This window comes from Ammodytes marinus (assembly GCF_949987685.1).
Source record: "Ammodytes marinus genome assembly, chromosome: 11".
Taxonomy (NCBI): domain Eukaryota; kingdom Metazoa; phylum Chordata; class Actinopteri; order Uranoscopiformes; family Ammodytidae; genus Ammodytes; species Ammodytes marinus.
Genome location: NC_137215.1, coordinates 8,214,121 through 8,237,434, shown reverse-complemented (window position 1 = coordinate 8,237,434; position 23,314 = coordinate 8,214,121). Strand labels below are relative to the sequence as shown.

The 23,314-nt window shown below is 40.7% G+C and overlaps 1 protein-coding gene across 1 annotated transcript; it reads left to right on the top strand.

The window, feature by feature from the left end:
* The first annotated feature begins 1,356 nt into the window (after positions 1-1,356).
* LOC307257325 (phosphatidylcholine:ceramide cholinephosphotransferase 1-like) lies at positions 1,357-22,781 on the top strand. The gene is made up of 6 exons (XM_080036520.1): positions 1,357-1,465; positions 17,127-18,028; positions 18,157-18,274; positions 19,417-19,570; positions 20,649-20,815; positions 21,035-22,781. Exons 2-6 carry the CDS (start codon positions 17,415-17,417, stop codon positions 21,209-21,211), a joined length of 1,230 nt encoding a protein of 409 aa, XP_079892646.1. The 5' UTR covers positions 1,357-1,465; positions 17,127-17,414; the 3' UTR covers positions 21,212-22,781.
* Positions 22,782-23,314: the final 533 nt, after the last annotated feature.

Here is a 23,314-nt window from a genome sequence, read left to right as displayed (position 1 = left end):
TGAAATCTTGTCAGATTGTCAAGGATTCTGTGTGGCTAATCACACTATATCACATCCAATGAGACAAATGAATAATACGGATAAGTTGATGATCCATGGAGTTAAGGCTGATAAGGATGCAAAGTCGACTGAAGATGGTATTGAATACTCTGTCAGACCACATAGAAGAAAATGTACTCAGTGGCTATACAATATATGCACACTCAATGATCCTATCTCTTTAAGCTGTATTATAAGATGATAAGTCAAAATCAGTGTTAAAAGCAGAATAAGCGCATTTAATATGCATTAACATGTCTTTTCTCATAACTATAGCCATCCTACACTTTTGATTGTTTATCAACAGTGGAATGTCTCATGGTGATTTAATCGTGTGTTTTTGTTTTACTAGTGTAATATATATATTTTTTTCTTTTTTTCATACTGGGATAAAGTTGATTGCATTGAATATCAATTTGATTATTTCATGTGATTTTTGCTAAATGTTTAAGGTTCTTAAAATGAAGCCCCACCATTTACACCATGTTTTCCAAACAAATTACATTCCATGTACATTACCCCTTCCATTTTGTCATCGTTGCATAAGAGCTGTTTTTTTATAGAAGAGATTCAATTCTAAATGTGTGCGAGTCAATCGTAAAATATTTGGCATGCCCAAACATTCACCAATAGATGAGATTGTGGGGGTTGGCTCGTGCTCCTCCAACGTTGCATTTTTATCGTGGTTGTCACTTTTGCTGCATTCAAGTGCTCCTCTTGTGCTCAAATTTCAGATTTCTCTTGCATGATTATGTTATGCCGAGTTTCGCCTGGCACTTTATTTGTATTCCTACTCTAGAGATCCTGGAGATCTATAAATCAAGTGGTTTTACAAGCACAAAGTTAGGCTCGACAATATGAATGTTAATGTTTCGTAGGCTACCTAACAATGATGACAACAATCAGCTTTTTTTTAAATGGGGAGGAACTAGCATGGAGATGTAAAAGTAGAATGACAAAGCATATGCAGGAAAACCATTTGGTTCATTCAATGTGTCATTATTGAGTGTTAGTGTTAGGTCTACAATAATTTGCATAGACTAGCAGTTAACTGATCGGCGAGTAATGCACCCCCTTTTATTTCAGCTTAGGTCGTTATTAAAAGTATGATATTCGCACTGTCGAGATAAAATAGGCAATATTTTCGTTCATGGATTTCCAGAAGTAAAGTTACAAGCATTATTCGGCTGTAGTGGTGTTGTGTGGGCACGCTGAACTCGAGATAACGGTCTGAACTGAAGTTGCTAGCGACAATTTCCGACGGTACATGAATGTAGCACGTGTGACGGTATGAAGGGAACTCCCCGCGTCTCCAGTCACAAACCCATGAAAACACCGGACAGACTCACAGAGGGACCTGTGCCACATTGCGGTGATAAGCACTACTACAAATTGAAGAGAAGTCTTTCAACATTTCGACGGAAAGGTAAATACATATTCTCACATCTTCGCTGCTCTTTTCATATCGAAAGCAGACCAAGCTAACCACTATGCCCCTCTCTCAGCCCCGCGTGAGGTTTGCGTGTTAAACACTATGTTTCCAAATTGTGGCAAAAGGTAACAGTTCATGTTGGATAAACTCCGCTATTATTGAGCCCCGCTTTAAAGCTACGTCGCTCTCTTTTTGCGCTATTTGACACGCCACTTCTTATTATATTTTTCCAGGTATAACGCTAGCTATCTAATGCTGCTCACTGGCCTTCTGTTGAAACATTTGATCAATATCCCGTTATCGTTAATCCCGAAACAACGTGATTGGGAGCGAAACTACACTCCGCTCGCGCCTTGTTTTTTTCTACCCGAGCAAATATATAAAACTGGCTAATACTTATGTTATAAACGTAAATCAAATTTTTTGAAGCTGTGAGGTTATCCACAGTCATGTAGCTAACCGTTAACCTCCTGATACAAGAGTCGACTGTAGGCTGTGTTTAAGCTAGCGAGCTAGCTTGCTCAAATATAGTGAAGACGCCTGTTTGCTTATCTATTTTTAGGTGGCCAGACTATAAGCACTTAAGCCACGCTATACGGGGGCTGCTGAGGCCTTCGTTTTTATGAAAGTAGTTTATTTTAGCACGGTAATCCACCTGTGTCAGCCATGATTTTAATAGCGCTATTTTACAGGTGTGCCTACTCCTGACGTAATAGTGGCCGAATATATTCTCAGCTGATCCCTCGGTCTTTCTCTGTACATATTAGCCCAGCTTATAACTGTAGTCAAACATTTGTTTCTGCCCTGCGCCTCTTGGCATGGTCACATTTGAGGTATGTTTTGCCTCATTTTTTTCCGCCTGACCTGAGTTAGCACTGCTGTACACAAAGTCTTAGACACGTCCCCGTCCCCTTCAGTGAAAAGGGGGAGGGAGGGACTTTATGATGTGTTTGAACAGTTGTGTCGTTGGAAAAAGACACATCTGCCCTGTAAGCAGGACGTGCTGTGTATTATATGACTGCGGCTGCTAACTCAACACATCCACCAAAGGCCACGGTAAAACTCCCCGGACACACAGATGAGCCAACAGAAACAGTGATCGCAGTGAACAGGGAGATGTCTGTCTGTGCAACCAAAACTGGTGAGAAAGCAACTTTCCACAGACATAAACAGTGTGACTGCAGTGAGTGTCAAATTGGCAACATGTTCAAGTGAGTCAATGGGGTTTATTGTTGGCACCGCATCCAGCCCCGTTGCAGAGAGAGCCTCATTGCTAAAGCAAGGCATGTCGGACTATCAACAAGTGGAAACAATGAGTTTTCTGTAGGCGCGGCCGTGATTCAGCCTTGGGAAACTGTCTCAGCTGACAACCAAACCCATTCAACAATAGTAGCTTAGATCTTCAACTTCCTCCGCCTGATAAAAATAAAATAAAAAATAATGTCAATGTCATGTCATCGTTGCCTTCTTGAAAATAGGTTAACTATATTCTTGTTAAAGTTGTCAGTTTTAATTTTTGAAACAAAAACGAAGCATTTCTATTATTCAGAGCAGATATAACATTTCACAGCTAACAATTATTGGCATCCCTCTGAGTTATTTTTGCCCTTTCTTGTAACTTGTGTTTATCAATGGCTCCCAATAATATGTTGTCTTGTTTTTGAAGGAGCAGAACATAGGGAGAGCACAAGGAGATTTAGACAGAGAGACGGCGACATATCAGAGAAGATTTAAGTAAAAAACAGTTATTTATTTTATTAAGTCTTTCTGCCTAACATACAATGGTAACTAGTACTACATATTTTGGTCCGAGCAGAGCTGACTTATATTAATAACCACTGTTATTGGTAACATTTAGATTACAACGATTAAGCTCAGAAAGTATTGTTACTTGCATTTACCTTCCTCAACATTTAAATACAATGGGGACACACAACCAACAATATATTTAAATCAGGTCCTCGATTTCAAATTCTAACAACAAAGGAAAGGGGAAGATGATATGCTAATGATGTGTCTATCACAAACAGCAGCTGCATTAGTGTGTATATGTTGTTTTAACACTACAACAAGCACCATCATTAAAACGATCTTATCAAAGCCCCTTTTTGTGTCCATTATAAACTAGGTTACAAAATGTGCAAATGCACCCTCCTCTATCCAGTTATATAATAAAGGCGGTATACAGTCAGTGGCCAGCTTATGTACATCTGAAATGTAATATTATCCATATTTTACAATGTCTAATATCCCTAATGGGAAACACTGTGTGGTTCTTCCAACATTTAAAGCTTGACATTTAATGCACACTATGTTGTCTTCTAAAATGATTATAACTGCTCCTATCCAGTGTGTTTTTCTGCCTCAATACCCACAGCGAGAGTATAAAGCCATTACCCGATATGGCCTGTTTGATATTCTTCTACATTATGGCCCTACAATGTAAGAGCCAGCCAATAGCCATTGATTAGGTGATTTCCATCATAGGCTTCCCTCTAGAGGAACGATATAATGACTTTAATCTGGTTTCTGCCATAATTAGAAACACATGAAGTTTTACTGCCACTCGCATGATGTCCCAGTTTCCTGTGGCCTACTATGGCCTTTTGTAAATCTAGGCTAGTAGCACACCGTTGTAGTCTATTTTGTGTTTTTCAGAATCAAAATAATTTTGCACAATTTAAGTCTGTAAGGCTCTACAATACAACATAAGATGCAGGAACATGATCTTTTTTTTGGTAAAGGGTGGGAGTATTTGCAAGGAATTTGTCTTTACTTATGCTGGCAGGACCTTTTGTCTGCTATAGCCTGCTAACACTTGAGCTAGGCGGATACCCTCAACCTGTCCTGACTTGTTTTGAGTAAGTTCCGTCTCCATTCACAGTGTGTCAGTCAAGTTTTTTCTTTTTAGTGGATGTATGCAATCAATGGCTCACCACCAAGTGTCCTAAATCTGGTAGACATGCTGCTGCACAAATGTTCTAGCGTATTTTGGCCTACTTAAAATGCAAAATGATGCTAAATCGAGGTCAGATCGTGTGACTTTGGCCAAGGACGGGCCAATGCTTGATTTTTTTATTTTTTTTTGTCCACACCTGGCCCAAGAAGGAAAAGCACACACTGATAAAAACCAAAGTGTCATTGTGAGTTGTAGGATATTGTTTCCTCTTGTAGCGATTTTAAAACGGTCTAATTTGGAAGCTGATTATGATACTGCACACTATGCTAACTTTCTCTGTGGTTTTATGTCTTGGCTGGCTCCACTTGCCCAACTCTTTTTAAAGCCTGGTTTACGCTTTGTGGTTAATTAAAGAATACATTGTTTGAAAAAAAAAATAAAATCTGCTGTGAGTTTCGTTTTAGAGGATGTGGATTTTTTTTATTGTTGCACCATGGTGTTTCAAAGCCATCAAACATGTTCATTAACGGGGGACATTCACTTTCAGTTTGAGTCCATGAAAGAGCTGCATTGTGATGTGTTAAAGAAAGTAAACCACAACATTTGTATGTGCTATTTAGAGTGACTTTAACTTGGCTCTGGCTTGTATTGACCAACAGTGCCAGCAGCATCACCAAGTAGGACAACAACTATCTAGTGTCAGCCACATAAAAACACATTAAACTCTGCAAGTCATGACATGTCTGTTTAGTTGCAGTTCAAGAAGTTGATATATGGAAAAGGTGGGCTAAACGCTGTGCTGTGCGGTAATTACTCCCTTGTTGGCAAAAAAAAGTCCCCCGTGTGCCATCCTAGATATCATTCTCTAATGCGTCTGCACCGCATGCAGTTGAACGGAGACAGTTGGCAAGTTGTTTGTTGGTCCTCCGGGGCTGTGGGGACCTGACATTCTGACTAGTGACTCATAACGCCACGTTAGCTTTGCTCATTAGCAGACAACACCTACCAGTGCAGTGGCTGTCACAACTTTCAAATTAGCACTCCTGGGACTGTCTCATCCTCACCCTAAGCACACCTGCCTTTGTTAATTAACAGGCCGACTCGACATAATATTTTTCTGTGATTGAAGGGTTGCTTTGGTGTGCGTGACAAATCACATTTTGATCTAGGCTTATCTAACATTGCTTACTGTCATACCTCTGTGTTTTTATCTTTTAAACATATCAGGTTATGATGAGTTTACCAATGGATAACGATGTTAGTTTTTTAGCATGTTAGTGAAGGAAAATGTTGCATCAACTGTAGCTTAATTGGTTTAGAGAGCTCCAGGTCTTCATTCACTTTTTGAAATGAATATGGATGGATGAAGTTAAAATATTTTTCAATGCAAATTGACTGTTTAGTTAAAATGGTCTTACACACGTTGTGTGCTAGCAACCCCAAATGATGAGTTATGACTACAGTTCAATGACATTTTAAAGGGCTCCCAGCACACTGTAAACAATTAAAAGTCAGATATTTGTTTTATGTCCTATTTAGAATGGAAACATGTTTCATTCTCCCACAACAACTGAAGTCTAGTTATCTGACTAGATTAGATGCAGTATTCCTGGGCAGTTGTAGGAGGAGGTTATGTAATGCACGTGTTGGAGGTTCAGCTGTCAGCGCTCACGGCCAGCAGATTATTTACTAACACAATAAATATCATTCCTCCTCTTTGCCTGAAGGTTTCTTTTGCAGTAACTTTACACAGCCGAGATGGTAATCAGACCCCAGTTTTAATTTTCTCAGTTTGAAATTTTTTTCTTACCTTGAGTATGTTTTGTGATAATGTTAGGACTTCTATAATTGCTTATCCAATGTACAACCTTTTGTCCAAAAATAATGTTTTGACATTTGTGGTCAATTGGAATAGTTGCTTATGTAATACAAATGTATGTGTCATCAAAAGAAGCTTGGCATTGTCTCTAGGACCTGTTTAAAGCCTGCTGTATGCAGGTGTTTTTCCAGCATGCCAGATATATTGAATGCGATAGGTTAGGGTTGTTGTGCCCCATTGGCGATGGAATGTTCTATCGGTGATTTTGAAGGGACGTCGATTTGCTATAGTTTGTCTAGCCAATGCTTGCCCATTACAGTTTACAAATCCCTACATTATCACAATATAATATCGAAACGCGATGAGAAATGAAATGAAATAGGGAAAGTTAAGATTGAAAATGAATGAAATGCTGGTGTATAATAGGGGAGAGTGGCCTAAGTTGTGCAACTTTTCACTCAAAGTGACTTTAAAGTAAGGCCTTGACAGTAAAGTCTCCAACTCAAATATGTACATATATTTCAGGGTGTTGTGCATCCCTGGCAATAAAAACTTTGGATCTGGAATAAACTGTTGAAGAAATATAGCTTTCGGAAAAAAAGTTGTCTTGCTTCACAACTTGCCCCCGGTGTGGTGTAAGTTGTGCGGTTGGAGAGAATACCATGGGGTGAATTGTGCCATTGATATATATCTCATAAACTGTAATGCAAGACAAATCCATAAGACAATTACTTATTTAAGGTTTATTTAAAGTAAATAAAGTAAATATTTTACAAAGATTGAAGGTCAATTTTCTTAAACAAGGCCTAGCAGATCTAATGGTTTTACCTGCAAAGCTCACAATGACAAAGTCACCATCATCATCTTTCTGGCCATCTGAACTCTCATCAGTGGTGTCGTTAAGTGGAATTGAGATGTCACTCTCTTCTGAGCTACTGTAGAAAATCACTTTCTTTTGGTGACCAGCGTGTACAGCCATGCCACTGGCACAACTCTCAGAAATGTCCTTTGCACTAGTTGCTCCGTGCTTGTGGAACCAACTGCCACCTGACAAATGTGATTTCCCCCTACATTTCTGCCTTTAAATCAAGGCTCAAAACCCATATGTACACCCTGGTGTTTCCTCTCCATTAACTATCTTACCTCTGCACTACTATCTGTGTTTATGTGGATGTATGGGCTTTACGTCTTTTATTTTGGTTATTGTTATTTTACCTTCATTGTTTACCTACTGAATGCACTATGTACAGCACTTTGGACAGTGCAAACTGTCATAAATGTGCTTTTATAAATACATTTTACTTACTTACTTACTTATAACTCACCTAGGCCTTTTGGCACAAATCACCCCAATCCCAGAAATTTGGATAATAAGCATGATGCAGCAATTTAGGGCTGACATCGTGCTAACTGTATAGACTCAATATGTAGCATACTAAAGCACTAAAACATGTGTCAAATGTTTTCAAACTTGTCTATAATTGTTCAGACACAATAATCAAAAAACCTTGATCATGGAAATTTTACTTTGAAAGGCAAAACACAGTTTTTTGAGCTTAAATGTGCTTATATCTTATTCCTTGTGTCTCCCTTCTTTACAGGATGAGTCAAATGGATGGCTCTTCTTAAATACAGTATCTCACAAAAGTGAGTACACCCCTCATATTTCTTCAAATATTTCATTATATCTTTCCATGGGACAACACTGAAGAAATGACACTTTGATACAATGTAAAGTAGTCAGTGTACAGCTTGTATAACAGTGTAAATTTACTGTCGCCTCAAAATAACTCGACACACAGCCATTAATGTCTAAACTGAAGGCAACAAAAGTGAGTACACTCCTAAGAAAAAATGTCCAAATTGGGCCCAAAGTGTCAATATTTTGTGTGGCCACCATTATTTTCCAGCACTACCTTAACCCTCTTGGGCATGGAGTTCACCAGAGCTTCACAGGTTCCCACTGGAATCCTCTTCCACTCATTCATGACAACATCACGGAGCTGGTCGATATTAGAGACCTTGCGCTCCTCCATCTCCTGTTTTAAGAAGCCCCAAAGATGCTCAATAGGGTTTAGGTCTGGGGACATGCTTGGCCAGTCCATCACCTTTACCCTCAGCTTCTTTAGCAAGCCACTGGTCGTCTTGGAGGTGTGTTTGGGGTCGTTATCATGTTGCAATACTGCCCTGCAGCCCAGTTTAAGAAGGTTGAGTGCACGTTTTCAGCGTCATACCAAGAGGTTGGCTTTGGAAAATTGACGTATGAGTGCTGCCAGCATTGCTGCAGGGCTTGAAGGGGTGGGGGGTCAACCTGTCAGTGCTCAGACCATACGCCGCACTCTGCATCATACTGGTCTGCATGGCTGTCGTCCGAGAAGGAAACCTCTTCTAAAGATGATGCAAAATAAAGCCCACAAATAGTTTGCTGGAGACAAGCAGACTACGGACATGGATCACTGCAACCATGTCCTGTGGTCTGATGAGACCAAGATAAACGTATTTGGTTCAGATGGTGTTAAGAGTGTGTGGTAGCAACCAGGTGAGGAGTACAAAGACAAGTGTGTATTGCCTATAGTCAAGCATGGTGGTTGGAGTGTCATGGTCTGGGGCTGCATGAGTGCTGCCAGCACTGGGGATCTACAGTTCATTGAATACCAACATGTACTGTGCCATACTGAAGCAGAACATGATCCCCTCCCTTCGTAAACTGGGCCGCAGGGCAGTACTGCAACATGATAACGACCCCAAACAAACCTCCTAACGACCACTGGCTTGCTAAAGAAGCTGAGGGTAAAGGTGATGGACTGGCCAAGCATGTCTCCAGACCTAAACCCTATTGAGCATCTTTGGGGCTTCTTAAAACAGGAGATGGGAGGAGCGCAAGGTCTCCAGTATCCACAAGCTCCGTGATGTTGTCATGAATGAGGGGAAGAGGATTCCAGTGGCAACCTGTGAAGCTCTGGTGAACTCCATGCCCAAGAGGGTTAAGGTAGTGCTGGAAAATAATGGTGGCCACACAAAATATTGACACTTTGGGCCCAATTTGGACATTTTAACTCAGGGGTGTACTCACTTTTGTAACCGGCAGTTTAGACATTAATGGCTGTGTGTCGAGTTATTTTGAGGGGACAGTAAATTTACACTGTTATATAGGCTGTACACACGCTACTTTACATTGTATCAAAGTGTCATTTATTCAGTGTTGTCCCATGGAAAGATATAATGAAATGTGAGGGGTGTTCTCACTTTTGTGAGATACTGTATGTGGTCACATTTCCAATTTATTCCACGGTTTTCTAGAAAAAAGGGGTGGCACAACTTCCAAAATGCACAATTTAGGCCACTCTCCCCTACATCTAAATAAAATGGTAAAGAGTTTTTGGTTGCTTTTAAAAGCAAGAATTGTCTAATTATCGATTGACCGACATTACTGTAAATACTTTTTATTGGTACTTGCTGGTAACGAGCACATGTTCTTCCTGGAATTACATGCTATAGATAAACCCTTGAGATAATTATCTTTTTATTGCTTGTGCAGCGGTATGGACTCCATGAAAGTCCATTGAAATCGTGTTGGTGGCAGAAATCTCTGTCTCAATTTCAAAGTCATTTTTTTGTGATGTAGGTGAGCTGACCCTTTAATCTCTAAACTGCTGCACATTCCAAGCATGTTATTCATCCCTTCTGGGGCCACTGAAGCCAAACTCCGTTGAATAATGTAGTTCCTCCCTCCCCAAATAGTTCAACAAAGATAGGCTATGTATGTACCGATGGCCGCTCAGCATCTTTAGAAGTTTTTAAGTAAATACCATAGCTGCTTAAAGTGCATGAGTGACTTTCAATTGACACTCAGTTTATGACTTTACAATTTCTTTGGAATTGGCACCATACTTCACGAAGCTCGGTGTATATACATTTACTAATGTTAATAACAGGACTGGACTACTTTGTAATCAGGACCGTACACAGTTAATTTTTAACCGGATATTATCTTTCGCTTTAACCAGGCTGGCCCCGTACTGTAAATATTGGCCTTAGCACCTATGGCGTTTTGTATTCTAAGTGTAAAGGGATAAAGGTGAGAGCGTGTTGTTCATCCGTTGTAAGTTCCTCTCGAAAGAAGGAAAAAAAAAATCTGTAAAAGGACACTGCTCTTTGGACAACAGTTTATTAGGACAGGGACAACACCCGTAGGACACATGAGGGGAGACGGCAAACAAAACATTCATTTTTTTTAAACGTTTCTTGTTGAGGGGCAATATCATCTTCTATGGCTTTTATGACTGACATTGTTTGCTAGTTTTGCAATGTTCTTTTTGGAGGTTTAACTGTTCTGTCTAACTGTGTCACTTTGGATGAAACATGAGCTGTCAAATATGAGAAGCATCATTGAAACAATGTATAGGACTGGACTGTTGGCCCTTGTGAATCATATCAATTTATATTTTTGTGGTTTTCTTTTCAGAGTAGTCCGTGCTGGGGCTGTAAAAGTTGACCTAATCAGATTGCTAGAGAACCATAGCATAACAATGGAGTATTGTGTACTTCCATAAATAATCTGCAGATTATTTACCTAATTTACGATGTGGTCCTTGTTAAAAAAATGTTTTTCTCCAAAAGTTCTTTCATCCCACAGTAATGTTTGGTTCAATCAACAATCCAAAACCCAAATATAGTGTCATATATGTGACAAAAAAACAGAACATTTCCACATTTAAAATCTGGAACCAGAGCATAATTGGTCTTTTTGCCATAAAAACGACTTAAGCGAATAATTGGTTATCAAGATAGTTTCTGATCTATCTTTCTGTTGATCGCTTGTTCGACTTATTGTTGTAGTTCTGCTTGCAAATTGTTACAACCTAACAACAACCCATGATCTACTGTGGCGATTGTCGGCAACTCATGTCAAACATGTTTGCTAAAGAAAAACATAGTCAGTGACTGGGTCAGGTTATTTGACAGCTTGTATTTAGCAGTACAAAATGGATACTGTTATCATTGTGCCGAACCGCTAGCCCCTTTTTTATTCTCTTGTAATCAATGTTTTCAATTTGCTGCACCTTTCTTCATCTTTGTGTTCACGCTTCCCCTCTTGATGTGCACACAATGCATTGGCAACCTTACAATTCAGTTTACATTTTCTCTTGAGGAGCAACCCTACGAACCGCAGTGCATGCGTTTATTCAAAATACCATTGATTTACATTTTCCACCCAGTCATACCTCAAAGCTCTCCACTGGTTCCCCTTCCGAGCTAAGTTTAACACGCGGATGGAATACATTTACTTATGATGGGTTCCTTGGTGGAAACATTGGAGATTCGGTTAAGCAACCTGCTCAAGCACATCCATGTTTTTTTAAAAGCCCTCATTTAGGACGGCCTCTGGACCCAAGTGTTGAATGATTCTTCACTGTATTTGTTAGAAATTAGCTACATATTCCATTTGGCCTCGGCTCAGGTTTACCTGCTGGTATGCATGTGTGTTTTGTGTGGTTACACACAATCTGAACTTCTTGCATTTCTTCAGTATTTACCTATCTTTGCTTGAGCCAATTCGAAAGACAGCTAATTCTTTTGTAGCCGTGTAAGGTGCTGAAAATCAACAAATTTAGATGACAGTGAAATGAAAGGCAGAGGAAAAAATGTGCAGGTATAGAGAGAGTTGGAGAAAGTGTAATGAATAGACTCTGGCTCCTGATGCAGTCAGGGAAGAGGTGGAAACTAAAAGACAGAAGGTGGCGACAGGTCAGAGAAACAATTTTCCTACGCTCTAAGGCCAATGATGTTGAGTCGATGAAAGAAGAGGTAATTCAAGAATGTGCAAAGGAAAGAGATAAGTTGTAAAGCATAGGTGCCCTTTAGTATGAAACTCAGATTCAGATAAGACATTTTTAAAGCTTTGCTCAACAGGTTTCTTCAAAAAGTAAGTATGTTGTAGCTTCCTGGTATCACTAAACTACCAGGCTTATTTACACACTTAGTAAATGTTTGGTTACTGCATGAATGTGTATAGATGGGACATATAGCAGAGGCACTTTGGTGTTAACGTTGGTCTGTGCTCTGATTTGCATGCAGTTCAAAGCCAGTGTGAATGAGTCATTGTGTGTCCCACTCACAGCTGCCTAAAGATGGGCTTCGGTTGGTGTGTTTGTGTTGGCTTGACATGTTGTCGTTCCTGGGTGGGATCTTTTTCTGGTGATGTCATATGTACCAAATCCACCCAACCCCCCGTTTCCCTCCCCTCGGCCCCACCAAACGCTCAGAGGGGAAACATTTACTGCATGAGAGAAAAGTGCACTTAAGAGTTAAGTTTTATTTGAGTATGAAACGGTTGCACTTACAGTTTTAAATCTTTGTCAAGCAAGCACAGCAAAATGTAGCAGTCTCGCTCCCAGTGTTGCTAGAACATTTTTTATTTATTATAAATTAATTATATTTCCGTAGGTTTTTTTTTATGGGTACATTGCTTTCATGAATGTTGTCCGTTTCCTCCAGACTATGCTTTAGCTAATAGCTTTTTAATTGTAATAGCTTTTTACACTTTATAACCCAAGAAACATGTGATATGTAATCAGCTACAGGCAGTCTGCGGCTGATTTGATTGACTTGAGGTTTCGAAACCAGTTTTTTTAGCAAGCTGGCAACCCATCAATCTGAACTAAAGCAGGCAAGCTCATCAAGTTGCTGCAGTTGGATCCTACAGTGGCAAAGGCCTGGTAGTATATTGATTAATGAGCACTAGGCCTAAGTGCTTGCCAAACGTTGGGTTAAAGAGAAGTGTTATCTGTTCCGAGTGGCTACACCTGGGTGCGCAAGGAAAAACTGACCGTAATGGAGACACAGGGAGATTGGAAATTGTTTTAAAAAAGAGAAAAACACGCACATTTACAGACCGTCTCTCCTGGAACTGGCATTCATATAGCTTTGCACTCGGTCGAAGTTCAAACCCTGGCTACTTTTTCACCACTGCACAGCTGGTCAGTCGGTTACAAAAATGGTCAATCACAACCCCCTCTAATCCGTTGTCTGAAGGGTGTGTCGCAGAAGGGAGGTTTTCAATCGAAGAGACTAGCCGACCAGAACCTTTGATGAAGCGTACTTGCAGTTCAAAGGTCCCCGGTGGAGTATTTTGACTACCAATGTTTTCACACTATTCCACTGTTCAACAGGTGGTGGCAATGCACCAAGATATATTCTACAAGGGGCCAGCAAACGCAGAGAAAAAGAAGGCGAGAAGCTAGTAAATATTGATGTAAAAGAAAAGCCGTATTCAAAATGGTCTGATTGAATTGGTTTTGCAAACGCTCTGAGGAGGGATATTCACAAATTCTATTGTGAAATATAAAGGTTAAACCTATAAGTGATGTCACATTCCTACATGTGTTGACAAGAAAACTATGAACTGCCCCTTTTTTTTAAATAAGTTATTATCCTCGTCTACGATATTCACCACTCGTGAAGTGATACTCCAAAACCACAATGCCCCACTTCCACATTCAGAGAATCATGACTAGTAAATATGAGTACAAGTGTGCCATCACAGATCCAGTGAAAGTCACTATTATGATCAAAGTAACCATGACTACAGCAAACTACAAAAAAAATGTACCGCCACTTCTTAAGCCTTCAGGATGTCTGTATCAAGTGTTGTATACTTTAAGATTTTGGGTGTGGTATACCTCTGTGCTTTCCTACTTACCTGCCAAAATAGAGCATGAAGCTAAACAAAATAAATGTCTTCTTGAGGATACGTTGGGTAAATAATGATTTGAAAGCAAAGTTTAGTGATGATGTGAAATGATAAATGTAAATCAGTTAGCTTAGTTTCTTTTGGTTGGTAGGGGCCATGCGCTGCGTATGCACCTGCCCTCAGATATTAGCTTGTGTGATTAGTGTTGACTGATAATCCGATGACGGTTACATAACAAACAAGCCACGATACCGTCATGCAACAGCGCCGAGGACTGTAAACAACTGAACTGAACATATCCATAAGGACAATGAAAGCACGGAGAGCATGTGGATTTTCAGAAATGAAACCACTTTTACTGGTAGATTGAGATTAAGCCATGTGTTGTAAACAAAGATGGGGCTTTTTGTAGCTACAGCATTCATATCTATATCTATATCTGTGATGAACATATCTAGCAGGCTAATTTGCATGATTTAAGGAAGAAAAAAGCCTATTTTTGCTCTGCACAAGCAGCAGCAGCAGCAGTAGAGAAATGTAACGGAGAAAACCTTGTTGAATACAACTCTAATGTGTGGGGCCGGGCTCTCTGCATCAAGGCAGTTTCCTTTGTTTATTGATCTATGGGATCTATACCTAATTGCTGGACTAATCACTTAAGTAAGTCAGTGAAACTCTTCTGAGCAGTTTCAAAGGTCGGTTAGTTAAGCTTATGTCGCTCTGAAATATCCTCGTTCCATCCTGGGTGTGCCCCATGTCTTTGTGGTATAGTAACAAGAAGAAAAAAAAAGAAAACTTCCCTCTCAATACCTTGTTTAGACAACCTCAAATGAGTAATGGCCTTGCTTAAAAAAGGAGCTTGGCTTCAATAAGTAAACATACAACAAAAGAATTCCCTGATCAGTAAGCACACACTTCAGCAGTCAACAGAAAAACAAACTTCAACAGGACCGTATGTAACAATCTTATTGTTGTGTGTTACCTTCCCTTTTATCAAAGTTCATGAACAAAGCATTTACAGACTTTCTTCTGTTTCTGTAGTTCTCTGACTTCAAACAACATTGTCCCGTTTCCATCCGTTTTCCTTCTTACAAACAGTTTTATCAGAGTTTGGACAACTTTGTGTGCGGAGGTTAACCAACACCTGATGACAAAGATTTGCTTGGGAGAAAGAGAGGTATTTTCCATAACCTCATGTTATGGCAGAGTCAAGTTACAAGTTAAAGGTGGAGTCAGTGATTCTGGAGAACACCATTTATTTAGGTCATTTCCTGATAAAAAGTTTTCCAGAATTGCTGACTCCACCTATACCTTTTGTTTAAGTTGGCTTGAATAAGAAAACAATATTACACCACCATCAAAATTCCGTCATTGTACTACTAAAATATAAACGCTGAACAAGAACCTTAAACACACTGGATTCAGGCACCTTAGTTAATAGAGTTTATGAGTTTCAGGATTAGTTTATTTTTCCCTGTGCCTGTTAAATAGAGGGAGATTATTTCTTCACCAAGCTGTAAGCCGATTCATAGACCAAAGGTCATTAGCACAAAACTGAGTCAGCGACAGCTAATCTCTGATCTGTCTGAATCGTACACTGTTAACAGATTGATGCAATTGCTGCGTGTTTCTCCTTATTTCCTCTAAATCCGGTTCTCCTTTACACTTACCATGTTGAGGTTCACTGGGTTGTCAGTCACATGGCTAAGATGTCGCAATGAGGACTCTCGTGCCGTGCTGTTTGCATGCTATATACATATATTTAAATTTGTACACTTCCTTTTTAGTGCTTGTTTGTTAAATTCGTATAGTGGGGGTGTGAAAATAGAAAATTCAAATGTTCTCCTGGACCCCAACAGGAATAAATTTGATGCCAGGTGTGGCCGTTGTTTGACACAGCCTGGCTTGTTGTGAAGCCTATTTATATGGCCTTGTTTTTGTGGCCCAAATGAACAGGTCTCAGAGGTGAGATGAGCAACTGACGTGCAGTTTGTTGTCCTGCCAACAAGCCTGACCTGACAGTGTGCTAAGCTGCTATTGGCCGTAGCCGAGCTGGCTGTACTGGGGGCTTGACTACTGGCCGATGGCCCTCTTTACAGGGGTGGGGCTGTCACGGAGACAGCCCTGACCTTCACTCTTGATTTACGGTTTCCTCCTCGTAGTGCTAGTTTCCCTCCCATCCTCCCTCTTTCCTTGTATGTATGCAGTAGATCAGAACAAGCCTTCAGTCCCGGCGGACACATGCAGGGCTACCCTGTTTCCACCACCGACATCTCGGCCTGTAAACAAACGCAAGATATGCAGCAGATGTGTGGGTTCATGCAACAAACTAAGCTTTGGCTGCTGCCTCAAGCCTGGATTAGAAACACACACGATGGACTAAGTTAAAAGGCGAGACCTTTAGACAGAAATAGCGCCCTTCTTTTTTGTTTGTCAGGAGCGATATATTGATTAAGTAGCCTAGATTACAATGTCAGCTACTTAAAACTTACAATGTGACTACTTAAAACTTTAAAAGTTAAGCAATCGTGCGTAACCGTTTCATATAAACGAATGTCCGATAGATTCAAGCCATCGCCAAACGAGTTGACACGCAAAGTTCATTAAGCCTATCAGCTCCACAAAACTTATTTTTTTCCAGTATGGCAGCGTTTACAAACTGATGTCGCTCCCTGACAATGGCGCAGGAGCTAAAGAAGAACCCTCAAAATGTGTTGTTGATTCTACTGCTAAGAAAAAAACCCTGGACGTACAGCGGAAGGTTTAAAATCCATACCGATCACTAAAGGCTTACCTCATGTAGATGGTGTTGTTGATAGAATGACCCACTACTATAGGATGTATCTTTGTTTGGCCCTGTCTGTCCTTTATTATCAGTTGATAGATTCATCACTGTCTAACTATACATGTTTTCTTTTTTCAAATCCGTGACCATGACTTTGTCTTGCCTTCAGTTCACCTTGGATCTGTGTGCTTGACTATATTTAGTCATTTGCACCTTCTGTGTCATGTAAAACACTTGTGAAATCAACTCCAGATGTTTCCACTGATGCATGAAAAGTTCCCTCCTGAGTCTTCCTCATACTGTTGCTGCTTCCACTTACGTAGTTTCAATGTTGATCAGATTTGATCAAACTCAGGCTCTGAAGGGCGTGCATACTAACTACTTCCTGGTCTGACCAGTCACCTGGTCCATGACTCACTGCATTCTGACTCGCAGCATTTCCCTTTTTTCCTTTAACAGGGGTGGAGTGTTTCGGGGAAGAGCTGATGAGGTGAAGGAAGCCGACGGAGGCCACTGTGGTTCACCTGCTATTTATTCCTCCTAACCCTGCTTGACCCTGCTGCTGCTGCTAACCTTGTCCCCCCCATCACTTCAAGAGGAGGCGGGGCTCCCTCTGGGCGCGAGACACACCATGTGCCAAAACTGTAGAGGACTTGTTGCTGCCCCGTAGACCGCCACACCTCTTGTTGTGAACCTCCCCCTCCTCTAGCTTGAGGACAGGACCCTCCGTATCCCCCACGTTGCAAGATGAAGAAGGTGGCATCGTGGTCCACGGAGGACGTCTCTGATTGGCTGAGCAAAGAGGGGATGCCGGAGTACATAGACACCCTTCGTCAGACGGACGGCCTCGCTTTGCTCAGGCTCACCGCCACAGACTTCCAGACGCCGCCCCTCTCGCTGGTGTCCTCCGATAACGGGCAGCAGTTTCTAGAGCGACTGGAGACGCTGCAGATAGAGACCCACATGGAGGCTCACAAAAACGGCCACGCCAACGGGCATGTGGGCGGGCTACCGAATGGAATAAGCAAGCCTCAGAGGAACGGTATGCTGGGGGGGAAGGACTTCAGGGCCGAGATGGTCCACATCCACATCCCTACAATGGAAACTACGCGCTCGTCGTTCCCCGTGGAGTGGGGGAAGACGGGCATAGCATTCGTCTACGCGGTGGTGTGCTTCGTGACCACCACCATCGTCATCTCGGTGGTCCACGAGAGAGTACCGCCAAAGGAGCACACCCCGCCTCTACCCGACAAGTTCTTTGACCTGTTCAGCAGGGTGGAGTGGGCCTTCTCCATCTGTGAGATCAACGGCATGCTGCTGGTGGCACTCTGGCTGATACAGTGGATGCTACTCAAGCACAGGTATACAAGTCTACTTTATTCAGTACCATATTTACTTTTTTCAAGTAGAATTCAATTTTTTTGATTGCAATTGAATGAAAAATGTCAAATTTTGCAAAAACAAAAATGTTTTTCCCCCCTCCTTCCAGATCAATTGTAGGCAGGCGGTTCTTTTTCATTGTGGGCACACTCTATCTGTATCGGTGTATTACAATGTACATCACCACTCTGCCCGTTCCTGGGATGCACTTCAAATGCTCTCCAAAGGTATTACACACACACACACACACACACACACACACACACACACACACACACACACACACACACACACACACACACACACACACACACACACACACACACACACACACACACATACACATTTATTTCTCTCGCCATTGTAGTTTTGTTGAAAACTAAAACTGCTTTCAGCACCAATGTGCTGAATGGGCAATCTCTGCCGTAAGCTGAAAGCCTCTGAGTGCTCTCCGCTGACCACTGATTGTAAGATATGTGGAGGTCTATTTTTTAGTGCGTAAGAGCAGCATCAAATTGTTGTTTCACATTTTACTCCTGTTTACTTTTGCAATTTCTGAAATGCGGTTTTGTGTTATTTTACTCAAATCCAATGTGCACCATTTCTGTTTGATTAATAGCATCTTTAAGATATTAGTTGTTATCCGTGGAAATTTGACAATCCTTGTTAATTAATGATAAAATGAAATCTCTGTGTCCTCTATACATGTTTATCGTGTTAAAGGGTCATCTTCATATACCGTATGTGCTCCCAAAATGCACTACAACATAGGCACATTTAGGTATTTGGAAATTATATTTAGTTTGATTCTAGGCAACTTACATTACTGTTACAGACTAAATCTGTTTATAGAAATGTTCTTGAGTGTCGGAGACATGTACTGACCTTGTCCTCCAGACAGATACTTTAGTTTACTTTAGCATTGCACTACTATTGTCTGTGGCAGCAAATGTAAACACTTACACAATGTCAGTTGCAAAGTTAAGAGAGTACAAATTATAACTCAAAGTTGAGGTATTTTTACTTTACATAATCTAAATTAATTACTAAATCCACAGAAAAGACCCCCACACCATTAGAATGCTTCTACACTTGTTTATACATTTGTATTTTTACACATCAACTGCATTGCCCTTTATTCTTATAGCCTTGCATAGAGTAGTTCTAATTTCTGATCAATTATTTTTATATTATGTAAAACTCATTTTTCAAGCCAGGATTAGGGATGCAGAGATTACCCATTTTCATTATTAACTACACTTAAACACATATTGGTTTTGTAAATGTGAAGGCTCAGCTACACCTAGTATTTCAGTGATGATGACGACAATGATGGTGAAATGACCGGCTGGCTGTTTGTTTCTTTCAGCTTCTCGGGAACTGGGAAGCACAGATGAGGAGGATAATGAAGATGATTGCCGGAGGGGGCCTATCCATCACAGGTTCCCACACCATGTGTGGAGATTATCTGTATAGCGGCCACACCGTCATCTTAACACTAACGTACCTCTTCATCAAGGAGTGTAAGTTTCACTGTGTCTTTACTGTAGTTTAAGGAAGGATCTTCAGACCAACGAGTTGTGTTTTTAACATTTGCATAAGCTCCAATTATACAAGTGTTGCTGCTTCTTGCATAATTTTTCAACACATGCTCAATTTCATAACTGATGTTTTACACACACACACACACACACACACACACACACACACACACACACACACACACACACACACACACACACACACACACACACACACACACACACACACACACACACACACACACACACACACACACACACACACACACACACCCACACCCAGTCCACCTGCATCCCCTTGATAAAGCATAACATTGGTTGGCTTTCTCTACACGTCTCGCAATAGTACCAGGAAATGTAGCTGCAGAGGAAGCGTTGCACTATCCCCTTACACATCACCTAACGTGTTGGTTTCATTGCATTTAGACAGTTCTGTTGCATAACGAGCAGCAGGCATTGCGGTTATCTAAGTCGTTTGGTTTACTTTCATCTCTAAGCACAAGGGTCAGAAGGTGTAGCATTTTAACTATATAGTCAAGTGCTACACATTATTACCCAGTCAACACAGTTATGTGCACTGGCACATCACATGGTACCGCATTGCCTTTTTTGTGCTGACAAACCTGATTGAGGCAGCAGTGACATCTAGTGGAGATGAAGAAAAATGTTTTCCAAAACAGAGAATTTCTGAACTTTTGAGGCCAAATATGGTTTTGTTCCAACTGACTTTAACCTGTGCTCCAAATTACATACTTTTTTTGTTTTACTGTACTACATACTGAACCATGTTGGTTTGCATTATGCAAAATGTAATTGGCTGTATTAGGACATCCGGGTATTTTTGGCACACTGCATTTGACGTGCATGTATTGGCACACCCTATATCTTTTTTTGGCATACTACATAGCATGGCGGTATGGGGATTGGAATGCAGGGTTATTGTCCCCCAATGACACATTTAGTTGTAAGAGAACTCATTTTGTAGAGTTGATTCTGTTAGTTTTTTTTCTGCATCCTGGCTGTATTAACCCTGCTGATTTCTTTTATGTTTGATTGGCAGATTCCCCCAAACGGTTCTGGTGGTACCAGTGGTTCTGCTGGACCCTGAGCGCTGTGGGGATTTTCTGCATCCTCCTGGCCCATGACCACTATACTGTGGATGTGGTGGTGGCATACTTTATCACTACACGCCTCTTTTGGTGGTACCACACAATGGCCAACCAGCAGGTGAGTGCATCATGCTGCACAAGTGGGTTCATTCAGTGCATTATCCACTAGTCCTCATGCCCTTTTTATGTTATCATGAACAAAACCAGAACCTATATTTTAGTAACCATAGCTTACTGGATTATTTTAAATGCATGGCTTGAAACGAATAAAATATTTTTTTTACGCTGTCTATTAAATGACCCCACTAACGGTTGTTTTGTGTCTTGTGGGTTTCAGTCGCTGAAGGAGACGTCGCAGAGTAACCCGTTCTCACAGGTGTGGTGGTACAGACTCTTTCAGTACTTTGAAGAGAACGTGAACGGCCTCGTCCCCCGGAACTATCAGCTGCCGTTCTCATGGCGATCGGTGCAGTGGAGCCGCGGCGTTAAGTACAGCAGACTGGACATCCAGTGACCCCTTATCATGTCAAAGCAGGCGAAGGACTATGACTTCCATAAGTGCTGTTTTTACCCATGGAAGATGGCACGGTTAAATGTAGCGCTGTCCTTTCACCTCTAGAAACAGACACTAGACGGGGATGTCCAAATGGGTAGCACTGTGACCCACCTAGTATTTTTTCTTTTTCATGTATGTATATGTGTATATATATCTATTACGTTTGTTTTCTCTTGTCCTTTTTCTCTTCTGGTAGGAATGGTCAACACAGAGCACTAATTTATATGTTTTGTGTTTTCTTTTTCTTCATGGGCCACGTAATGGTTTCTGCTTTTGTAGCAGATCTATGAAGCATTTCGACAAACTTCACAAAGGTTTTTGGCCATAAAGACTCAAATACTTTTTTTTCCCCTCTTTGCACAAAACCATAGTTAATGTCTTATCATGTTCTTACAAGGTTTTTAGTGCAAATGGTGTCAATCAAATGCTAATTTGATAACCAAAATGCCATAAGCATTTATTTTCCTTTTTTTCTTTTTATAGAGATCACTTTTTTGTAAACTGTCCTTGCTAAAATGAGTCGACGGTGCAAAAAAAAATAATATTTTTTTTAAGTATGTCAAACTTTATTTTTCAAAAACTAATGATGTCCAAGAAAAGATTTTTAGATTTTTACCTTTTTCAAGATGGATAACTGAGAGCATAAGAATCTAATGTGGTATAACATTATTCCAGTGCCTTTCTTAGCTTGATTGTAAAACAGTTCAAGTGCTATGTGTCTTGTGTCGCTCTGCCGCGGGGTGTGACCATGCCGTGGTTCGAGGTGGTACTTAGTTAACGGTCTTGTTCCCATGAATGTAAAAACAACGACGCCAGCCTTACCACACAATTGGTTTTTCCCAAATTTAAGTGCAGTGAGTGAAATGTCTCGTTTATTTATTAATGCTTTATAATGTCAGTTTTTGTTAAGTTCGTAAATGCTGTTCTAACAGAAAACATGACTGTTAATTGTATTTGTTTTTTGTTTTTTTTATGCCTGTAACATTTCATTTTTACCAATCAGTCTTTTAACCAACACCAGCCATGTTCAAAGCCGAATCCGCCTGCAGACTCCGCTGCGTCTGCTAGTTTAACTTTCCACCACAGCGTTATCTGCTATACATCACTGCCGGAGTGGAAATTGCATAAAAAAGTTCTCCAAAAGGTGAAGAGTTCGGTCATTCTGGACCGTGCATTGTTGCTGTGTCTTCTTCTTGTTCCCCACATTGAATCCCACTTTGGAATCAGAAACATCTTCAGTACTGTCCTGTTATTTAACCCGTTTGTTGATGAGACTTAGGAAAATGTGACGTGTTCAGGGACTGTCAAAGTTGCGGAGAACAAGACGCTCAAGGCACGGTTTCTGAGCATGTCCTAATTAATCGGTACATGTGTTGTGTGGTGCGTCTTGTACTCAATCTACCTTGAACCTTACGGTTTGATGACGATGTTCCTCCTTTAGGGCGAAGCCACATCCATTGAACTAAGTATGACATGCTTAACGTGGAGTGTGTGTGTGTGTGTGTGTGTGTGTGTGTGTGTGTGTGTGTGTGTGTGTGTGTGTGTGTGTGTGTGTGTGTGTGTGTGTGTGTGTGTGTGTGTGTGTGTGTGTGTGTGTGTGTGTGTGTGTGTGTGTGTGTGTGTGTGTGTGTGTGTGTGTGTGTGTGTGTGTGTGTGTGTGTGTGTGTGTGTGTGTGTGTGTGTGTGTGTGTGTGTGTGTGTGTGTGGAACAAGCTGAAGCGCAATGCACATAGCTGGTGATGCTTTGGGCAATATGTGAAAACAAGATACCATTGATTTCCATAAATGTGAAACTCGGTTATTATTATTATTGCTGATAATCCATGTACGTGTCTACTTGTTCTTGGCTTTTCTTTGTGTTACTATGACTGAAGTATTGCACAAGTTTGTAAGGAGAGATTTAACTTTATTATTATTATGTGAAACTTTAATTTTCAAAACTGATTTAACTCTGATGAAGAAAAACTGCACTAAACTTTAGATCATACAAATTTCAAATAAATAATAATCATAATGTGGTTGCTTTCTTTAAACTCTGTTGAAAGGAGGAGGTGAGAAAAA

Excerpts from the sequence above, each read along its gene's own strand:
- LOC307257325 (XM_080036520.1), top strand. The coding sequence starts at position 17,415 with ATGAAGAAGGTGGCATCGTGGTCCACGGAGGACGTCTCTGATTGGCTG. Across the intron at positions 18,275-19,416 it reads ACTTCAAATGCTCTCCAAAG|CTTCTCGGGAACTGGGAAGC; the intron begins GTATTACACACA and ends TGTTTCTTTCAG. Across the intron at positions 20,816-21,034 it reads ACACAATGGCCAACCAGCAG|TCGCTGAAGGAGACGTCGCA; the intron begins GTGAGTGCATCA and ends TGTGGGTTTCAG.